Here is a 19,532-nt window from a genome sequence, read left to right as displayed (position 1 = left end):
AATGCAAGGTTTCATACCATTGTGGCTTGTTTTTTGTATTAGAGCACAAGCTGATTTGTTCCATGGTGGTGAGATCGAGGTCTCATATCAGTAATTTGAGAATAAAAAACGGTGGGATCGAGGAGGGGAGGGGTGGTTGCTGGGGGAGGTGTTTGTACAGTTTGAGGTAGAAGTCTCAACACGCTGAGTCGATTCAGGGCGATTTGTTTTCTTTCTTTTTTATCTACACTACCGGTCAAACGTTTGGGGTCACTTAGAAATTTCCATTCCACTCCATTACAGACAGAATACCAGTTGAGACCAGTTGCATTGTTTTTTTAACCAGGGCAGGAGTTTTCAGATTACATTCTGTGCTTACATAATTGCAAAAGGGTTCTCCAATGTTTTCTCAGTTAGCCTTTAAAATGATATCAGATTAGTAAACAGAATGTGCCTTTGGAGCATTGGATGAATGGTTGCTGATATTGCATTAAAGATCAGCCACTGCAATTAAGTAAGCACATAATGTACTCTGAAAACTGCTGCCCTGATTAAAAAAAAAACATGCAACTGGATTCAGCTGGTATTCTGTCTGTAATGGAGTGGAATTGAAATTTTTAAGTGACCCCAAACTTTTGACCTAGTGTTACCGTGGGCTCGGGTCGGACTCGAGCTCATTAAGCTTCTCTCCTTTCATTGTGCCCATTGTACACCTCTGCGCAGGGAAAACAGAAGGGCAATGGATGATATTGATTATATTTTAAATATCATACATACGCATTTTATTCACAGGCATTACACGTGACAGTTCAGTTGCCAATGCATAGCATCAGGAAGAAATTGGAGCGTCTCTTTCTCGTGGGAAAAGAGGAAATGGCGCTGCATTTACAGCTTTACTATCTGTTAAAACTGATACTGATTCACTGGAGAGAAGACACTTCCCACGTTCCCACGAGCATTCGCCGACGATTGAAATGCAAATGAGTCACAGACCGAAAGACTTGCCTGTTGTTTGAAAAACATTTTAAAATGATGTAAGTAAATGCTCGGAAAGCAGCGTCAAGAACTGTTTTACGCACGGCAAGAACTGTTTTAGGCACGACCAAAATACCTCGTTCTTTATGCAGTAAATAGTGACTTTGGCCTATAAATACAAATGTAATTGAGAATTTGAAATTCTCAATTACATTTTTATTTAAACGGGCACAACTAAATTTCTATTTCAAAGTAGGAAGATATGACATTACGCACGGGAATGGCACATTTTACGCATGGCTTCCACTCCAGCAAATTAAAACTATTTAGTTAGTTTAAATTGAACCATGTCTCTTACATATACATATTATTTTAATATAGAGCTGACAATCTACCATACTTGTAATAAAAGGCGGATTACATTAAATGTAATTATGCATTTCATTTTCCTGAATGGTTGGGCCACCTGTAGCCTATGCATGTTATAGTTTCTCGAAGTAAGGAGTGACGATTAAGCTTGTCCTATTGTGTGAAACGTCACCGCATGGCGCCTTTTATCCCCACGTGCCAGAACAAGTCAACACTTATGCTCCTATGGACACGTGCCAGAAAAACAATCAATTAACACATATGCATTGTTGAGTGGTTTTTCCTTTTGTTTATTTGCAGATGACAAATAAAATAAATTAAGGTGCAAAAATACATAACACAATATGACACAATTAACAGGAGTTGGCCTGTAAAGGCCGTAGCAGCACTTGGTGTGATAATAGATATACAATATCTACACATTTATCAGTCTTTACAGACAGCAGGAGGCCCGTGTTCAATACATTGCACTGAATATGTCCTTGTAGAGTCGAATGAAGAACACATGCTCTTGTATGAATATTAATAAGCATGTTAGAGTCAATAAAAGTTCAGTTTCTGAAGTCACTGCGTGGTGATCAGGGCCACGGCCTCCACATTGACTGGCTGATCGGTTGGTTCTGGGACGGGCTCTGTTTGCTCGCTCGACTCGTCACTTTGTGGGGCTGTTGGGGAGTCGTGGGAGAGCGATGCGAGTCTCTATTGGTCTGAACACAACTGGTCACAGTAAGGGCAGGCGTGCACAGTCTGTGCCCGGACCTGTCCACCAGCAGCCGAAGAATAGACCTGGAGGACTTCCTGAGAAGCAGAGAGCTGGAGGAGGAATGAGCTTCACTTCTTCTTTGGACGCCTGCAGAGTCCGAGACTGAATGGGAAAAGCGAGCAGCAAAAGATGCATCCAGTGCTGCTCCAAGCCACAGGCCTTTCCCCTCAGGTCCCAGGAACTGAGCAGCTCTCTGCAGGCAGGTGGAGAAGCCGTCTTGGAAGGAGTGTTTCTGGTCTCCTCCTCTCCTCCTCCTCCTCCTCCTCCCCCCCACCATCACCACCTCCAGCTCTCATCTGGTCTCTTTCAGCAGTGTTCTGCAGGAAGACGACTGTGTGCCCGAGTATCTCAGCTTTCTCCACTCTGCGCTGAGTAGCTTCCCTAGGACAGAAACAAAGAGTTAATACACAGTTCCACAGCCCCTACTGAAAGACCTTCAATCTTCTAGGATGAACCAACTGGCCACCATCAGAGTTTTTGTGGACTTTAACGCCGCTGTAGCAAAAGAGTCTTTAGGCTCTCCAGGCTGCGGTTCATTCTCTCCCTTCGACGTCTCTCCACCTGAGGTTTGAGACTCTGCAAGACAGAAAGAGATAATTGAATAAATGAACAAATGCAACGAGTTTAAAGGCGAAACTGTTTCAGTCTTTTCAACAGTTATGCTTTTGTCCCTGAACAGGAGTGATGTGCATCTCAAGAGAGATTATACAGATAACAGAGCTTGTGAAGGGCTCAAATATTCTGAAATATTTAATGAAAGCATAAATGATACAAGTAGCTTACCTTCCTTTGGGCCTTTGCGTCCTCTGAATCCTGAAGCAACTTCATGATTGTATTCCAAGAACTGGTCTGTCGGTCTTTCAGTCACAGCTGAATATGACCACAGAGACTTCAGTGAGTGCTTTTAAGCCATAGGTGGGCGTAACTTTAGGCTCCACCCACAGACTTCGTTTGATTTCAGTTTTACTCCATGCTGAAACTACTACACTCAGATTTACCAAGTGGTTAATGTGTTTAATATATTTTATAGCATAGGATTACAAGTAAACACCTGCTTTGTTGTGACTCGTTTTTCCTGCAGGTTGACAGTCTGCTCCAGTTTAACAGTAATTTGGACATATCAGTGGAAAGAGGCTTTTAATGTTAAAACATTTAAATAAAGTTAGAAAATGTGAAAATATATACATGTCTTTTTTATTTCTACTTCAAAATGATCTATTTTCAACACATTTTGACAAGGAATGAATGCAGACTGAAAGACGACCCTTCCCAAATCTGCGGGCACGTGCAGCTGCCCCGCCGAGAGTGAGCGGCACGCGCCTATGGCAGGTGTTATCAGCTCGTGTGACACATTTTACATCTGTAAGGGAAATTAACAAGCATCCGCCAAAACAGCGTGATGCCCAGACAAATGACTGTGGTCACCTCCCACGCCTTTATTATGGACGGAGAAACGAGACATGTCCTCAGGCTGATACTGCTGAAAATAAGGAGTGTGGAGCCGAGAAAGTCTGGAGAAATCGAGAACATTCACTCATTCACCGACTCACTGCTGCTCGAGGTTCTCGTAAAATCTGCAACAAAGTAAACTGTTACGGTGTGCGTAAAATCCACTCTTTTATGCGCAGCTCTGCAAACAAAACCAAATCAGAAACTACACTTCAAAGCGAAATCTATCTTATTTTATTCAAAACAAACAAACGAACAAACAATCTGCGAAGTCTGCTGAGAATAGCATGTATGTGTCGCGGTAAAATGACCTTTTACGCATGGCTCTGCATATACCTGTGAAATAATGAGATTAAAACAAAAATGGCACATTTCATGATGGCATTCTGAGAAGCAACGCGTGGGAACCCGAAAGCGTCTTCTCTCTCAACCACTCTTCGTAATGATGTATCGATTCTAACACGTAACAAAGTGTGAACCCAGCTCCCTGCCCAATTTTCCCATGAGAGAGAGTTGAAGGAGCTACTCTAACATTTGCCAACATTATTAAAGGTTTGTCGGTGTGGACAGTCTCCTACATTCAGTAAGCAAAAATGAATCAAGTCGTTGTGTCATCTCTATTTTCAAGTACATTACATTTTCTCAAATGTAATACTATAGTTCTCTATGGACAACCGAGGCGCGCGTAAAGTCTTTCCTTTTACGCGCGGCTCTTCCAATTAATGTGTTTAGGTCAAATAAAAAATAACTCGTGTTCCCGTGTGCCTGTGGGAACCTGAGAGTCACCTCTCCTCCAAGCACACTTTGTGAATGAAGTATCGGTTTTAACAGGTAATAAAGAGAGGATGAAGCCTCCTGCTCCACGTTCCCATGATGAGAACGAGCTGTGGGACATCCTCCCACTGTCACACTTATTCAACATTTGTCTGCATGTTGCCATGTCGACTAAAGGCCATTTGTTTATATATATATATATATTTATTGTCATTTGGTGTGGAGAACATGTGACCATTTGCCTCTTTCTCCCTGCAACATTATAACTGTTTATCTTCATGCACATTGCTTATGCAAGCAGTCCGTTTTGCAGTGATGGAAGAAGTATCAGATCCTTTACTTAAGTATAAATACCACTGCAACAACGTAAGAATACTGTTGATTTTAGAGATTACTTATCATTGTTGTTGTGAGTTAATGATTTCTATCTCAGATTTATTCTTGGCTGCGGGAACAACCCGTGTTTTCTTTTCTTTTTTGTTATTCGTTAAACTGAAATTCACTAAACCATTTTGAGACACACGTGCAGCAGCTCAAGCAGCACGCGACCACTTCACACCTAATTCAACGCGCGCCAGCTGAAAAAACGCTTAACAATTGACTTATGCATTACAAAACACGCTTGTATTTATTATATTGTATTATGTTTGTACATTAGAGCAAGTCTTACTCGTCAGTCCCGTCAAGATAAATAATATTTCAGCTGAATCAAATGTCCACCAGAGGCTGCTGAGCTGAGACCAACGTTTGTATCTTGCTTATTTGTCATATATTGTATGGCAAGTGCCTATAGGTCTTCATTTAGAAAGACTTAGACTTTAGAACAACTTCAAATGCCGTTGAGATCAGTCACAAAGAGTATCCAATGTCAAAACGACCTTAAAGCTACAAGTCAATATTTTATCTTCACTGAAAGTCACAATTTAAACCAGCAGAGTCCTGCTGCGTTTCATTCTGATAATTTAGTCAGAGACTATTTAACACCTGGGTGCCAATTAAATGCATTCAAATTAACTTGGTGGAGGAATACACACAGCAGTAATCCTCATTCACAAGAAAGCAGACATTACAGCGAGTAGAGTGTAACAGAGGCATACTCATTTTGGAAGATAAAAAAAATGACCGAGTGCTCTTCACTGAAACTGAGGCAGACCTACAATGCTAATGAGCTCAACTAAAATGGAACTAAGGAATAAAAGAAGTAAAAAGACGGAGCAACCAAGGTGCGTAATTTGCATTTGAGTGACCAGTGTGTGTGTAAAGTGTGTGTGTGTGTGTGTGTGTGTGTGTGTGTGTGTGTGTGTGTGTGTGTGTGTGTGTGTGTGTGTGTGTGTGTGTGTGTGTGTGTGTGTGTGTGTGTGTGTGTGTGTGTGGGAACCTATAAGCTCGCAGTCCTCCACACACTTCCTTTAATGATGTACTAACAGATAATAAAAGTGCAAATGGACGCTTCGTTCTCTTTTTCCCACGAGAAAGAGTCAGAAAAGTGTCTCCCATGCTGTCTCGCGCCCGTGACGTCCAGCAATGTAAAAGATTGGCCTAATAAAAAATAAAAAAGAATTTCAAATGTTTAAATATTGTCTTTTGATAAACGAGACAATGTTTTACCGAACGAGCCGATATAAATTCCTCGATTGTTTGGATTTGTGTCAAATTAAGTTCATAGTCAAGTGGAAAAACTCTTCCATAAATAAAGGTGACTGCATTCTCGTTTTTTCATAATTAATAATTAACGGCAGGGCCGTATGATAGGCCAAATGTACTGCTCACCGCTTCCACGGCAATGCTCACCCAACTCTTGGCACATTTACTGATAACTAAATGGACGAATTGCTATACAAATACAATGTTTTTTTTTATGTGGGTTTTAAACAATATTGCTTTTTGAGACCAACTGTCCTCCTCGTGCGTGTGACTGAACTTCAAAGGGCTGCAGGAGGTGTTGAGACACGTTTTGTTTCCTGTGAACTTACAGCGGACACGCGTAGAAAACAAATGGCCTGTGAGCAGCTGGGGGGCGGTGTAGGTGAGAGAAGGAATACTAATTACAATGAAAACAAACGCGGACATGAGCTGGAGGGGGCTCCAGACCCGATTCAACCTCATCCTGTCATATAAATTGTATGATAAAGAAAAGTTATTTTGACATAGTTGTACCTAATAACAACGTGTAGCCTAGATAGCCTATACATAGGGGCTTAGTTTAAGTATTAACTGTAAGACTGTGATTGTGTTTGTGTGATTGTTCTGTAATGAGCACACCGAGGCACATTCCAAACAACAAAAGTTGTATGGCAATATGGTATTTAATCCTGGATCTATAAATGATTCCTTGTTGAGAAAGCAAAGAGTTTAGTGCTGTTACATTCTGAATAAGTTTGACAGGGACTCGGCAGTTATAAGTACAGTGTGTAATTATATAAGAAATTATTATATAACAAATCATTTCATTTTCAGGAACAGAAAAGAAGTTCAGTCAGATCTTTAAGAACAGAACATGTACATGGGAACACTGTGCCAGGGCTGTATGCTTCAGATAAATCTGGATTGTTATGTGATTTTAATTTATATAAAAAATTATTTAGCTTTTTATTTGGTAAATCTGTTACACAGACTGCTCCGGGCTATATTATCTTCTTTTAGTCTGGGTTTAACCCTAAGAGGCATTCGAAATGAGTAAATAATGTGTGAGCAGGGCTATCTTTCATGTCTCTGAAGTGATAACTGCTACTGAACTCTTTCAACTCATGGCCAGACTTCACACCCGGAGGATGTAGCTCTGCAGGAGGCCACACTTCACACCTCCGAACTCCAACTAAAAAGAGCTGTCAACGCCAGCGTAAAAACAAAAGGCCTCCATCTTATAAAAAAAATCCACAATATGACACCATTTATTTTAAGAAAAGTTTTTATTTTATTATTTAAAAAAAAGAATACTGCTCACCATAGGGAGACATCTAGAATAAATTAGTGTGCAAAATAGACAATATATATGTAAACAGAATAGAAGTTACATTGTTCACAGAGCCACAGGTGTCATTAATGTCAGCAGACATCATGGCACCCAGGTGAATATGAGGTGGAAAGGTGATGGATGGACACTCAATCATTATCCACTTCAGTATCTTGAATCATGACAGCAGATGTAGCAGAGTTTTTTTTTTTTTTTTGCAGAAACTCTTCATCTCCAGGATACTGGCCTCTAAATGTGGGTCCCAGTCTGGGAGAGTCTCTGTGCCGTCAGCAGAATAGATAGCAGCCCAACTGACAGCGCTCATTCAAAAGCATTAAACAAGAGTAGCGAGTCAACCCTATACATACAAATATGATTTTTTACATTATTTACAGATTGTGGTTGAACATCAATGCTGTTAATGCATTATCAGAAGACCAGAGGCCATTGTTTGCAAGACTACAATGCAAATGGTCATTCAGGAACAGTTCAGCTGGCACCAGTGAATATTAATCAGTTGTTAGAGCCATCAAAAGTTCAATTTCAGAGGTCTCTGCGTGGTGATCAGGGCCAGGGCCTCCATAAAGTCTGGCTGACCGGACTGCTCTGGGACTGGCTCTGCTTGCTCACTCGTCTTATCTCAAGCGGATTAAGTCTCTGAGCCTGTTGGGGAATTCGGGGGACCCCCTGCTGTACCGGAAGTTGATACGGATGAGCAACACTGAAGGCTGGATTGTGCCGTCTGTGTTTGGACTTTTGCCTCAGCACGTGAAGAATGGACTTTGTGTGTGGCAGAGAGCTGGAGGAGGAATGAGCTTCAGTTCTATTTTGAACAGCTGCAGATTCAGAGTCTGAATGGGAAAAGCGAGTGGCAAGAGATGCCTCCAGTGCTGCTCCAAGCCCCAGGCCTTTCCCCTCAGGTCCCAGGAACTGACCAGCTGTCTGCAGGCAGGTGGAGAAGCCGTCTTGGAAGGAGTGTTTCTGGCCTCCTCCAGCTCTCGTCTTGTCTCCTTTGGCAGTGTTCTGCAGGAAGAGGACTGTGTGCTCGAGTATCTCAGCTTTCTCCACTCTGTGCTGAGTCCCACCCTGCATGAAAACATCAATATGAGTTAATGGAGTCTGCTGGCAGTAAGAGGCCTGAATGGTTCATAATGGTGCAATCATTTCTTTACAAAATCAATTCTATATTTAATTACATGCAACTCTTCAAATGTCAATTAAGTTATTTGATGTCCTATTATGACTCCTCACAGTAGGACAATTACATTTTCATTTTTCACAAAGCAACATTACTGAATATTAAGGGATTGAGATGAGACAGTATGGCATGTTTAAGAGCTATACAATTCACTAAAGATATATTTTTTTGAAACTGAAAGAAAGACAGAACCCACATTAACTCTTTTCACAATAGCTACAGGTGAATTCAAAGTTTTTTTACCGGTTGTTGTGACTCCTGAAGCAACATGTTCCTCAGACACTCCAGACTGTGGTTCATCCTCTCCCTTCGACGTTTCTCCACCTGAGATTTTATGTGCTGGAAGGAAAAAAACACAAAAAAATACATGGGGATGACCCAAATGTACAGCAGTGGGCGATTTAATTTAACTTCATCAAAAATCAATTTTCTGAAACACTTCTGTAGTTTCAACCAACGTATATCTGTGTGTAACCGTCAACATAGCAGTTGTTATATAAAGGGTATACAAACACAATTTATATCATGCATTGAGATTTCTTTTTACCTTTCTTTCGTTTGTTGCATCTTTCCTTTCCTGTAACAGTCCCATTGTAGCTAGTGGTCCAGTGGGTTTGTCTTTATCCAGTGGTGACAGGTCTGCTACTGAGCAGGCAATGTGGCCTTTGACCCAGGCTGCTTCTTTTACCTTCTCCTGGACCACTCACCCAGACTCCTCCTACCACCCGACCCAATTTTACAATCGCATCCACCTCCCCCAGCAACCACCCAGCCCCTCCCCTCAGCTCCTCGAGCCCACCGTTTAATATTCCCAGTACTTTCAATCTGATTAAAATGACTTGTTTTACAAATTACTGATCTGAGGCTTGGATCTCACCATCACGCAACGCATCAGCCACAAAAACAAGACACAAGGTTATGACACCTATATTGTGCGCAAAGCTGTGCGTAAAAATCCATGCGTAAAATAACAGGAAAATATTGAAATTTTGATTTCACCCTAAAATATATAACATTTAAGTTATCATTGGTTTTGGCATGTAATCAGTGGTGCTTCATGTAGAAAAGCTGGTAACTAGTAAACAAATCATAACATACGCAAGAAGGGCAAATTTAAAAAAGATTAATATCCATAATAATTTTGAGTTGCGTGTATAGTTTTTGCCCTTTTATTGTAATGCTTGTTTGTTTAGGATCCTCATTAGTTCCTGCACTGCAATCATTTTTTTGATTTCTTTATTTAAAAGGGACAGTGCACATTAATCAACATGAGTACAATGTCCAACATGTAAATGTGCCAGATTTAGCCATACAGGCTAATTTTCATCTGTAGTCCCTATTCTTCCCGAGGTCCTTAAAACTCTCTTTATAATGGGACAATGCAATAATGAATACGCACATTACAATAGGCTACATCATAAACAATACAGAATAGGAAATGTTATTCCCTGTTATATAGGCTACATATTATATTTCAATATGATTTGCAATTTTCTTGGGATATGAGTAGCCTAATATGTTATAGGGTTGGACAATGAAATGTAGTCATGTGCGTGTGCAAAGGCAACATACATTTTATAAACATTGTGGCCAGGCCCACAGGAGCCATGTTAAAACTTTGTTCACGTGTTTGTCAAGTCATACCAGCAGTTCATGTTAGCGTTGGCATTCCACCCAGAGCATGAATGAGTCCAGACACCACCGGGCAAGCACCTGCATGGTCTGGGTAAACACAGCAACCTGTATGCAGTAAGATCTGTACCATTTGTGTAGCATTAGAGGTGCGAGTCACTGAATGAGTTGGCACTTCCACTATCCATCTGTTCTGCGTGTTTATTAATGAGCCAAAACCTGGACATCTTTTGTCAATGATGACATTTCTGGTGCCAAATGGAGAAATTATAGCCTACGTATTATTTTGTCAAAATAATTTAATACACGTGGCTCACCAACATAACTTTCTGCTTATTAGGTCTAGCTTTCTTTCTTTCTCCTCGTTCCTTTCTATGAACTGCGCGCTCACTTAAGGCGTGTGCTGACCCGTGTGTTGCAATTCACACTTGACGCCTTTGCATTTGTTAGTCAGTCCGCAGGGTGAAGGTGTTAACAGTGGTTAACATTTTGCCTTCACACCTCCATGTCACAATAGACCACGCGTGCCATTTGGCCAGATGTCTCGTGCTGGCCTCGCCATTTAGCGCCACAGTTGTTCCGACATTTGCTCATGGAAACCCTTTGATAATAAACAGGCGACCGTGGGAAAGATGAGAGACTGTGGCGACGCACACCTGGCAGCCTTTTAAACAAGTGGTTTTAACCCAAGGGCCCTTAGGGGTCATTTGCAGATGTATATTAATTTACAGCCTTGATTGCATTATAGATGGGGCACATGGATGCTACAGCATTTAACTCCACAAACCACAAAAAAACCCATCTCATCTTAACGGTTAGAGAAAGTAGTCTATTTTTCTGCATACAACTTGGAATTATTAAGTTTCCATCCACACTGCACAAGAAAGCAACATTTGAATTGTATCTATGTTTATTATAACTTTATGAATATTTACTACGTTGTGTAAATTCATTTGGTATTAGTCGTTTTATCCTGTTTTTAGGGTGCCTTTAACATGAGCCAGAGTTTGCCTTTAGGCTTTCTTTGGCTCATTTACAGTTCTTTTTTATGTTGATCGCTGCCCTTGTCAAATAAACTAATACAACAAAAAGGAAATATGCACCATATCAGCACAATATGAACTACATGTTAAACTGAATGTTGAAACTAGATTTTGACACAGATCTGCTACATCAGACGGGGCAGGAAGATTAGGTAATTATACAGAGCATGTACCTTCAGAACAAACGTCAATGTTGCAAATTCCCCAACATTTTTCAGTCACTTACGCATTGGACAATACAATAACATGTAGTTTTTTTTAGTATGTACCTCTTCAATATAAAAAAGGTACTTCCAGAGAAAACTGTTCACAACGAGATCTGTCTCTTATCCAGCGAGCATCAGAAATCAAATTCTATTCACCTCCACTGTATTGGGATAAAGAGAAGCCGTCTGTATAGTTTAACCTGTACTAATGTCTTGTGGCTTCCTGCTGCTCTGGTCTAAAATCATCTGGCCAAAAGGACTACAGTTGAAAATTAGCCGGCTGGCTCACACAGGCACATTTACAGAAATGTTGATTAATGTGTGTTGTCCTTTATAAATAAAGAATAAGAAAAACATGTAAAAAACTGGGCTAACAAATCCAAAACGATTTGCATGACTAGATACAGTTGGGAGGTAACATTCGGGGTCTTCTGTAATGTGAGAGTGAACCAACCCTTTAATAATGCCCCCCCCCCCCCTATATATAGTCCAGGACTTTTGACCACTTGACTCATACATCAGTTGTGAATACAGAGAGTCTTTATTGTAAAAGAGGTAGAGAGAATACAGGTGTTTCACTGTACAGAAAAAAAAGACAGCACTGTTGATACTCATTCAAACCATTGATAAGGACTCACACACACGCCTCATTCATTTTACAGGGACACATGAGCCCGGTAGAAAACAAAAAAACTAACAAAACAGAGAAACAAACGCACAAAATCTTTGGATATTTCTCTATTGTTCTCTCATTCACTAAATGCATCCTCTTTCTGAGCTGTTAAAATTAAAATAGTTGTAGCACTAATAATAAAACAGCAATAATATTAATAATGATATAGTGTGCTAAAATCAATGATAATGCTGTCCCCACCCTCCCATTCCCAACCACAAACGCACACCTCAGTAACATGTCAAAAGTAGTGGAAAACAAACCCTACAACCAGGATAATAAAACCACACGTGCATGCACACACACACACATACACACACACACACACACACACACACACACACACACACACACACACACACACACACACACACCACACACACACACACACATCCGTGCACTCAGCTAATCAATCAAACATAATAATGATCCGCGCTGAGCAGTAAGAAAACAAAAATACAATGTACATTTAAAATAATCAAACCACATACAAAAGCAACTGCAGCCACGTGGGAAGTGTGATATCATTCTGTCTGTCTTTTCCATCAATCTTTCCGTCGCTGTCGTTCTGTGCCAGTGGGCAGGGCCATCAGTCAGAGTTTTCCGAGTGGTCGCTGTGGGGCGAGGCGCCGGACGGGGGCGAGTTTCGACCATGCCAGTTCCCGTTAGCCTGAGAAATCGAGAGAGAAAAAACAAAAGAAACAAACAATGTGTCGGAGGTCAACATGGCACTTATGTCAGCGTTGTACTTGTGTCATTTTTCAGCACATCCTGTTGCTTTTAGCACCTCAACCAACAAAAAGGCACACACTTAACATTACTGCCAACTATTCTTCTACACAATTAAAAAAATGGTTTGGATTGATTTCGTATTTTCTGAGGAGCTACTGTCACGGTTCATGGGTGAAAATAAATTCCAAAAGGCTTGACATTTAATGGAGTTAGATAAATTCATCACAATAAAACGAAGGCTGTACCAAATAGTTTGAAGCTTCATTCATAACGTTGATATTTGCATTTTAAAATCAACATTCATGTCTATTAATTCTGTTTAAACCTGGGATTTCTGCACAGTTGCAAATACAACATTAGGCTACACTAATGGGAGCTGGTTCTAAAGTTTTCTTTAAAGCATAAGGCTGGAGTTACTCCATATTTTTCTTACTTCAACAAATGTCAGGAAAAGACCAAAACCAACGATGTGGTTAGTCTCTCAGTGTGTGTGTGTGTGTGTGTGTGTTTAAAATTATGAAGACATGAACATGTCATCCAGTGCAACAGTGTGGCTCATTGATGTGTTTTTAGTAGTTTTTGGACAACAATGGAGCTATACAGTATGACACACAGGAATAAGATATATAACATGTTAGTAATTCATTGTTGGTTTTGATGTTTCATGGGGCAGGTTGACATAAAGAAACATATACAATGTCACCAGCCTTATCATTTAACTGTGTGTGTGTGTGTGTGTGTGTGTGTGTGTGTGTGTGTGTGTGTGTGTGTGTGTGTGTGTGTGTGTGTGTGTGTGTGTGTGTGTGTGTGTGTGTGTAAAACTATGAATACCTGCACTCCCATTTGGTAAGCAGACTGCTCGCCGTTCACAGGTGGAACCCCGAGGAACAGGTCAGCTGACCCGGACAGAGAGAAGGACCCAGATCCTAAAGAAAGACAAAAACAAGATAGCAACTTCAGTAACAGTTTAGGGTGCAATACTATGAGTATGCTATTAATGGTATAACAGAATTATATATTGTGTATTATGTTGCATTTAAATGTGAAGAGTCAGGATGTCCTACAACGTGCAATAACTTGAGATTAAATGCTCTATAATATGTCAAGCCTCAATTTGTGACCTGTGCACAGTGTCTTACTGCCCCTTCTGTCACATTTTCATTCATACACTAGCTCCCTCAACTAATCCAAGTCAGTAGCAAACAGGAAAAGTTTTTGCAGGAAAGTTACTAAAAAAACAATGCTGTAAAAAAATTAAATAAAAAATCAAATTAAAGATAAAGCGGATAATTGCACAGCACACCAGTTCCAAAACAGACACCAAAACTGGCATTACTGTTAGGACTGCAAACTTGTCTGTTGAGTATGCATTTCCTCAATGCCTGACAGCGCTAAACATTTTCAATTTCCTGAGCCTCAGGTTATACATTGTGTTCAGGTTACCCATATGAGTGACAAGTTCAGGGACAAAAGGGACAAAGACAAAGAAGGGCAGAACTGCCTCAAGGCAAGTTTGCATACTGTAGCTTTGCGTGTCTTTTGGTACCTGTGGAGTTGGGAGTGTGCGGGGAGTCGTTGCCCTGTGGGCCCCCTAAGGCTGTCTTCATGGCATAAAGGTTGGCCTCTTCTTGGAACTTGCCAATGTTTTTCTTGTAGCGGATTCTCTTGTTGCCAAACCAGTTAGAGACCTGGCAGGAAAAAAAAGAAAGACTAAAAAGGTCAGTGTACACGCTTACACAATTGTTCAACCCTGAGCAGTAGATTAAAAACATATAAATGCTTAAGCAAGAGTTAAAAATGGTGTGTCTTTAAGCGCGAATACAGAAAAACTGCTACTTTATTTGTTCACCGACACTACACAGTACCTCAAATACACACAGCTTAGTAGATGTTATTAGAACATCAAAACCCCTCGACCTTTCCATTGCTGCTTGTTCCTAAAAGTACAGTCAGTTGTTTACCTGAGAGACGGTGATTCCACACTGTTTGGCCAGTTCCTCTTTGGCTTCTTCACTGGGGTAAGGGTTGGACAGGTGGGAGTAGAAATACTCATTCAGGCCCTCTGTGGCCTGTTTGCTGAAGTTGCGTCTTTTGCGCCTGATGAGACACGAACGTGTGATAAGTATTGGGGGGAAAAAACAACAGATTTTTTTCCTTTGTTATTACATTTTTACACAGCTGCTATTTATAGTCTAAGATGTGGTTAGGGGTCCCTTGCCCCATTCTGTAAACTCAAACATACTGTACAGGTCTGAATGGCTACGGGTTATATAAACATGCTGTTGGTAGAATACGCTCATAAAAAGTTAATATATTCCACCTAGAAATGTGAATACAAAAGGTGCAAATTGACATGAAATTAATTCTGAAAAAGGGGCATTAGCATAGCTGCATATTACTGCTAATAGCCCAGAGCATTATTTTCACTCTCAATTTCTGGTTGAAACTATAACATTTGTCAAATTAGGAAATGTGTTGTAAAAAATGAGTACTACATGTTTGCAGTGACTCACATTCACAATTTAAAACCATAATAATAGCTGTTCAAAACCAAGCTAACTACAGTGACTGTCGGTAAAGGTGGTGAGGGGTGAGTACTTGATAATCAAAAGATAAGATTTTCAGTGCAGTATTCCATTAAAAAAAAGAAAAGAAAACCACCACACACGCCTACCTGGCATCAAGAAAGCGGGACCTCAAGATCATGACTGCCTCACATGTGCTCTGCTTCAGCTGGGTCTGGATCGTGCTGAACTTGCGGTGGATGATGCCGACCATGCGCTCAATCTCCCGCGGAGTCACGGGCCGTGTACGCGACTGCTCCCTCAGCAGGTTCATCACATGGGTGGTGAACTCGGTGCATGCCTGGGAAGGCGACACATCAAACGACGGACAGTGAAGGACAGACATGCGCACAGCAATGAAGCAATGTGTGTTATGTTGTTTTCATGTTAGTTTGATATGATTTATCAAAAGCCTATTTTGAATTTTACAACATGGCATTTAGTTTTCAGTTATTGTAGAGAAGAAAATGAAATGCGATAATAGAATATCCTGAAAATTAGCAGGTTAGTATTACGGTTCTTGTCAGTAAGCATGTAGGAGCATGTATAAGCATAATTACTGAAGGTCTTAGCATAACTGGTATGTCACACTGGTAAATTGAATGATCCATAAAGCAGCTTAGTTCTATACAACTTTGCTGTAGAAGGGTTGCTTTTTTTGTATCACAGCATGCTCAACAGTCCACTTAAAAAAACTGAAGATTTTAATTTATGTTGCAGGAAGAATGTATTGTATGTTGCTGATGAGTATCATTACAATAGTGGATTTCCCAACAGATCTGAATGTGCCTTTGAATAATAGCAGACAATAGGGCTTTGGTGTAGATTGGTATGTGTTACTCTTAAATCATTTTAAAATGCTTCTTCTCATACAGAGATATGAAGCTTATACCTGGTGTGTTTTGATCAGCAACATAAGGACAGAAGTGTATTCCCGGCAAAGAAATGTTTTGTGACTGAACTCTAGACCTAACATGCCAATGGATTACGCTTCTGGCGAGCAGCTTTAGTACAGGCAAGCGTGTACGGACAATGTCAGCGCTCGTCTCCTGTTGCGACACGGTACCTGCTCATACTTCTCCAGCTCAGTGTGGTAGATACTGCGAATCTGGCTCAACTTGCTTTTGTAGTCGGAGTGCTCGAGCGAGCTGTCAGGTGACATCCCTCCCGAGCTGGTGGCAGCAGATACAGCGGCAGCAGCCCCGCCACCCTTTTCCGGCCCCGCCACACCCTCTGCCAGCAGCATGTTGTCCAATCGCACCAGCTGAGGGTCCTGAGGCTCGTCCTCCTGGGCGTTTCTCATTGACAGGCCTGTCAATAAGACAAATGTCAACTGGTTTTGTGGGTGAAATAGCAACAGAAGACCGTATGGATTTGTGTTGTCTTACAGTACAGTCACATCCAATCACATGTGAATATTTCCTCCATCTCCCATTGACTTCAACTGAAACTTGTCCAACAACTGATTAATTCATCCACGCATCTCCTGTTTACAGCAATTGCAATATTAATTTATTACCCACATCTGGACATCCTTTTCGGGGCTAAGTGCAGGGCAATATCGCTGGACTGAAAGCAAATATGACTGCAACCTTTAACAGTGTCTCTGCAGGTTTTACATTTTTTTTTTTTTATGTTTGCCTTTAAAAAATGGCTTGCTTTGTTTAACAAAGGATACCTTTTAAATAATCTTTTATAACATAAATGAAGAGATCTAGCTAGAAGCATTACCCACCACCCTCTTATCTTTCTGTAACAAACTGTTGCAAGTACTATACAGTTATCAAACCAACCAGCAACCAGTAACATGTATAGAACTGCCCTATAGGCATTGTATGTCTCTTTGTCCAGCTGCTGTTGCCTCCATTTTTATACCAAATAGCATTTTATATAATAGCTGTCTTGTTTCGTTTATCTTCCTGTGTACATTGGTTTTTGACAAGGAAAGTAAAAATATTGAGTTACTGACAGCCCGAGTCAAATTCCTGATATGCATGTGTAGGATTGTTTGATTTTATTGGCTTCTGATGAAACACTGTCAACACAGTCTAATAACGCTGCAATCAGGGCCAGCCAGTTGCGTAGGCAGTATAGGTGAATGGCAGGGGCGCCATGAGCGCCCCAAAGTCCACACAACAATATAACTACATAGCCTATATTAAAAAAGGCCCTATTTTCAAGGTTACATTTTATAAATATTTTAATATCAGCTACCCCTGCAAATCCTGAACCACCTGCAGCTTCAAGCTCTCCTGTCCCCTTTCCCTCAAACAAGCCCAGCAATGCAGCATCAGTTTCCCCTTTCCCCTCCATCTCAGCACAGCCCAGTCATGTAGAATCAAGCACTCTTGTCCCCTCCACCTCAGACAAGCACAGCAATACAGCATCAAGTGCACCTGTCCCCTAAACCTCAGCACATTGCTGGGATGCAGTGTATCACAAATGGCTGACTGGCCATCGGTTTTAACTGAGTAGGTAAGAAAAGAGTTTGTTTACAGAGGACCAGCCTTGTGGGAACTCAGTACAGCATGGCTATATTGTGAATATTGCACTGAAGTTTCTCTAATATAGTTTTTTTTGTGCTATACTCTTATTTATATTATATTCATAAATCTTTTTGTTTGCATTGGTTTCTTTAATGTTGTATTTTGTGCAATACCTTCTTTGTATTGTATGTATAATTCATTTGATGTCACTTCATACTGCTTTGTGTGTGGGGTTTTTTCCTTTAATTTTTTTAAAATAATTCTTGAGAAAAGAACACTGCTTTTGTTCAGCCTCCGCATCACAATGTTTCGATACTACTAATGTTTTGGTCCCTCTGGACCATGTCAAGAGTGTTTTGTTATATTTATAAAATAGAAACAAACGTAAAGACATACAGCTAGGCAGTTTCTGTGGGATTGTGAACACAATCATTGATGGTGTAATTGGCTGCGATGTAAGGGGGCTGCAATAAGTCAATAACGCACTGCACATCAAAACTCAGCCAGGCGGGTTTATAAATAAATGCATGATGATGGACACTGACAAAATCAAAACTATTTTTAATAACGTTACCAGTTTTTTCCTTGATCTCGCAAAGGACGCTGAATAATGCAGGTTTCATTCGGTGGCAGTTGAGTGCATGTTTCCTGTGCATAAAGAAAAGAACGTAGCTAACGTTAGCATTGCAGGCTAACTGTAAGCAGAGGTAGAGTGACGATATGCAAATTGACCAAAACAAAAACACAAATTAACCAACTACGTTAGCTAGCTACCGTGGCTAATTTAGCAAACGTTAGCTTCTGACGAGCTAAAGGCTAAGGAGGTAACACTGATAAACTAACTGTATACGGTAGCCTTTATGTTCGGTCATATTTACCTTTGTTAACCATATAATAGCGCCTCAACATGGGCTGGATAATGCAGTTTTAACGTTTACATTAGCGCTAACGTTAGCTACATATTGTAGCCTTAGCTAGCTAGTTAGCCTTGGTTAACGCAGCCTAGCAAGCTAACGGCTAACAATGGCTAACGTTACGTTTGAGAACATCGCTGCTAAAAGACATAGCTAGCTATGTGTTTGTAAATGACCGCAAATAAACAATTAGCATTGGCTAACATAACCGCGTATGAATCTGAACAGTTTATAACAAAAGCAACGTTGTTTTCGTTAGCTATCGTTTTCAAATTAGTTATCTACTAGCTAAATAAACAATAGATTGCAGTTCAGGAAACTTTGTCGGAGTCGACAAAGCGGAAACAAAAAAACAACAGCTGCAGCGCTGAAAAATAAAAACAATCAAAGTTAACACCAACTTTGCTTGTGCCTCGTCCAGACTTTGGTCGGTGATGGTCATTATTTGCTGCAGTATGTCACCAATATCTCTGCGGTTTTCATGTCCGTTTTCTGTGCCCTCGAGGCCCGAGTCCCCTCCGTCAGACCGACGCTGGGAAGGATGATGAACCGAGTTAAGCGCATGCATCCCGGGATGACCACTCATGCCGAGTCCCCGGCCGTTGGAGGGCCCGTTGCCAGTCAGAGGCTGCTGCTGCAACATCTTCAGCGACGCACAGTGGCGACGACTGCTGCCCAACTGTGCTCACAGACACAAAACAACACAGGCTGATACGAGGCATCGCACAAAGCTGGGTCCCCTAGCGATTGACAGGAAAATGCACAAGCTATGATGACAACACACTACAGCATGTGATCGACAGTGCTTTTCTGAGGCAGCAG

General features: G+C 40.9%; 2 protein-coding genes and 1 pseudogene across 2 annotated transcripts; all 3 read right to left on the bottom strand.

Annotated features, from left to right (window-relative positions):
• Positions 1–1,597: 1,597 nt before the first annotated feature.
• LOC120561634 lies at positions 1,598–3,104 on the bottom strand (annotated as a pseudogene).
• A 4,722-nt stretch (positions 3,105–7,826) lies between these two features.
• LOC120561633 (transcription factor HES-7.1-A-like) lies at positions 7,827–9,115 on the bottom strand. The gene is made up of 3 exons (XM_039804798.1): positions 9,008–9,115; positions 8,704–8,799; positions 7,827–8,348 (listed from the first exon to the last, which is right to left on the bottom strand). The coding sequence occupies exons 1-3, from the start codon at positions 9,050–9,052 to the stop codon at positions 7,827–7,829; spliced, it is 663 nt and encodes a 220-aa protein (XP_039660732.1). The 5' UTR covers positions 9,053–9,115.
• Positions 9,116–11,859: 2,744 nt separating this feature from the next.
• Positions 11,860–19,470, bottom strand: pbx2 (pre-B-cell leukemia homeobox 2). Its single transcript, XM_039804794.1, has 8 exons — positions 19,112–19,470; positions 18,371–18,444; positions 16,377–16,621; positions 15,421–15,611; positions 14,708–14,843; positions 14,293–14,434; positions 13,578–13,672; positions 11,860–12,684 (listed from the first exon to the last, which is right to left on the bottom strand). The coding sequence occupies exons 1-8, from the start codon at positions 19,351–19,353 to the stop codon at positions 12,604–12,606; spliced, it is 1,206 nt and encodes a 401-aa protein (XP_039660728.1). The 5' UTR covers positions 19,354–19,470; the 3' UTR covers positions 11,860–12,603.
• Positions 19,471–19,532: the final 62 nt, after the last annotated feature.

Source organism: Perca fluviatilis, chromosome 7, assembly GCF_010015445.1.
Source record: "Perca fluviatilis chromosome 7, GENO_Pfluv_1.0, whole genome shotgun sequence".
Classification (NCBI taxonomy): domain Eukaryota; kingdom Metazoa; phylum Chordata; class Actinopteri; order Perciformes; family Percidae; genus Perca; species Perca fluviatilis.
Note: the sequence above shows the minus strand (reverse complement) of the source record. Positions and strands in the feature narration are given on the sequence as shown.

What these genes read in the sequence shown, in the direction of transcription:
- LOC120561633 (XM_039804798.1), bottom strand. Translation starts at nt 9,052, where the DNA reads ATGGGACTGTTACAGGAAAGGAAAGATGCAACAAACGAAAGAAAG. An exon ending in ATGCAACAAACGAAAGAAAG is followed by an intron (nt 8,800 to 9,007) that starts GTAAAAAGAAAT and finishes TTTTCCTTCCAG; the next exon opens with CACATAAAATCTCAGGTGGA. An exon ending in TTCAGGAGTCACAACAACCG is followed by an intron (nt 8,349 to 8,703) that starts GTAAAAAAACTT and finishes GTTTTCATGCAG; the next exon opens with GGTGGGACTCAGCACAGAGT.
- pbx2 (XM_039804794.1), bottom strand. Translation starts at nt 19,353, where the DNA reads ATGTTGCAGCAGCAGCCTCTGACTGGCAACGGGCCCTCCAACGGCCGG. An exon ending in GTGGAATCACCGTCTCTCAG is followed by an intron (nt 14,435 to 14,707) that starts GTAAACAACTGA and finishes TTTTCCTGCCAG; the next exon opens with GTCTCTAACTGGTTTGGCAA. An exon ending in GCACACTCCCAACTCCACAG is followed by an intron (nt 13,673 to 14,292) that starts GTACCAAAAGAC and finishes GTCTTTCTTTAG; the next exon opens with GATCTGGGTCCTTCTCTCTG.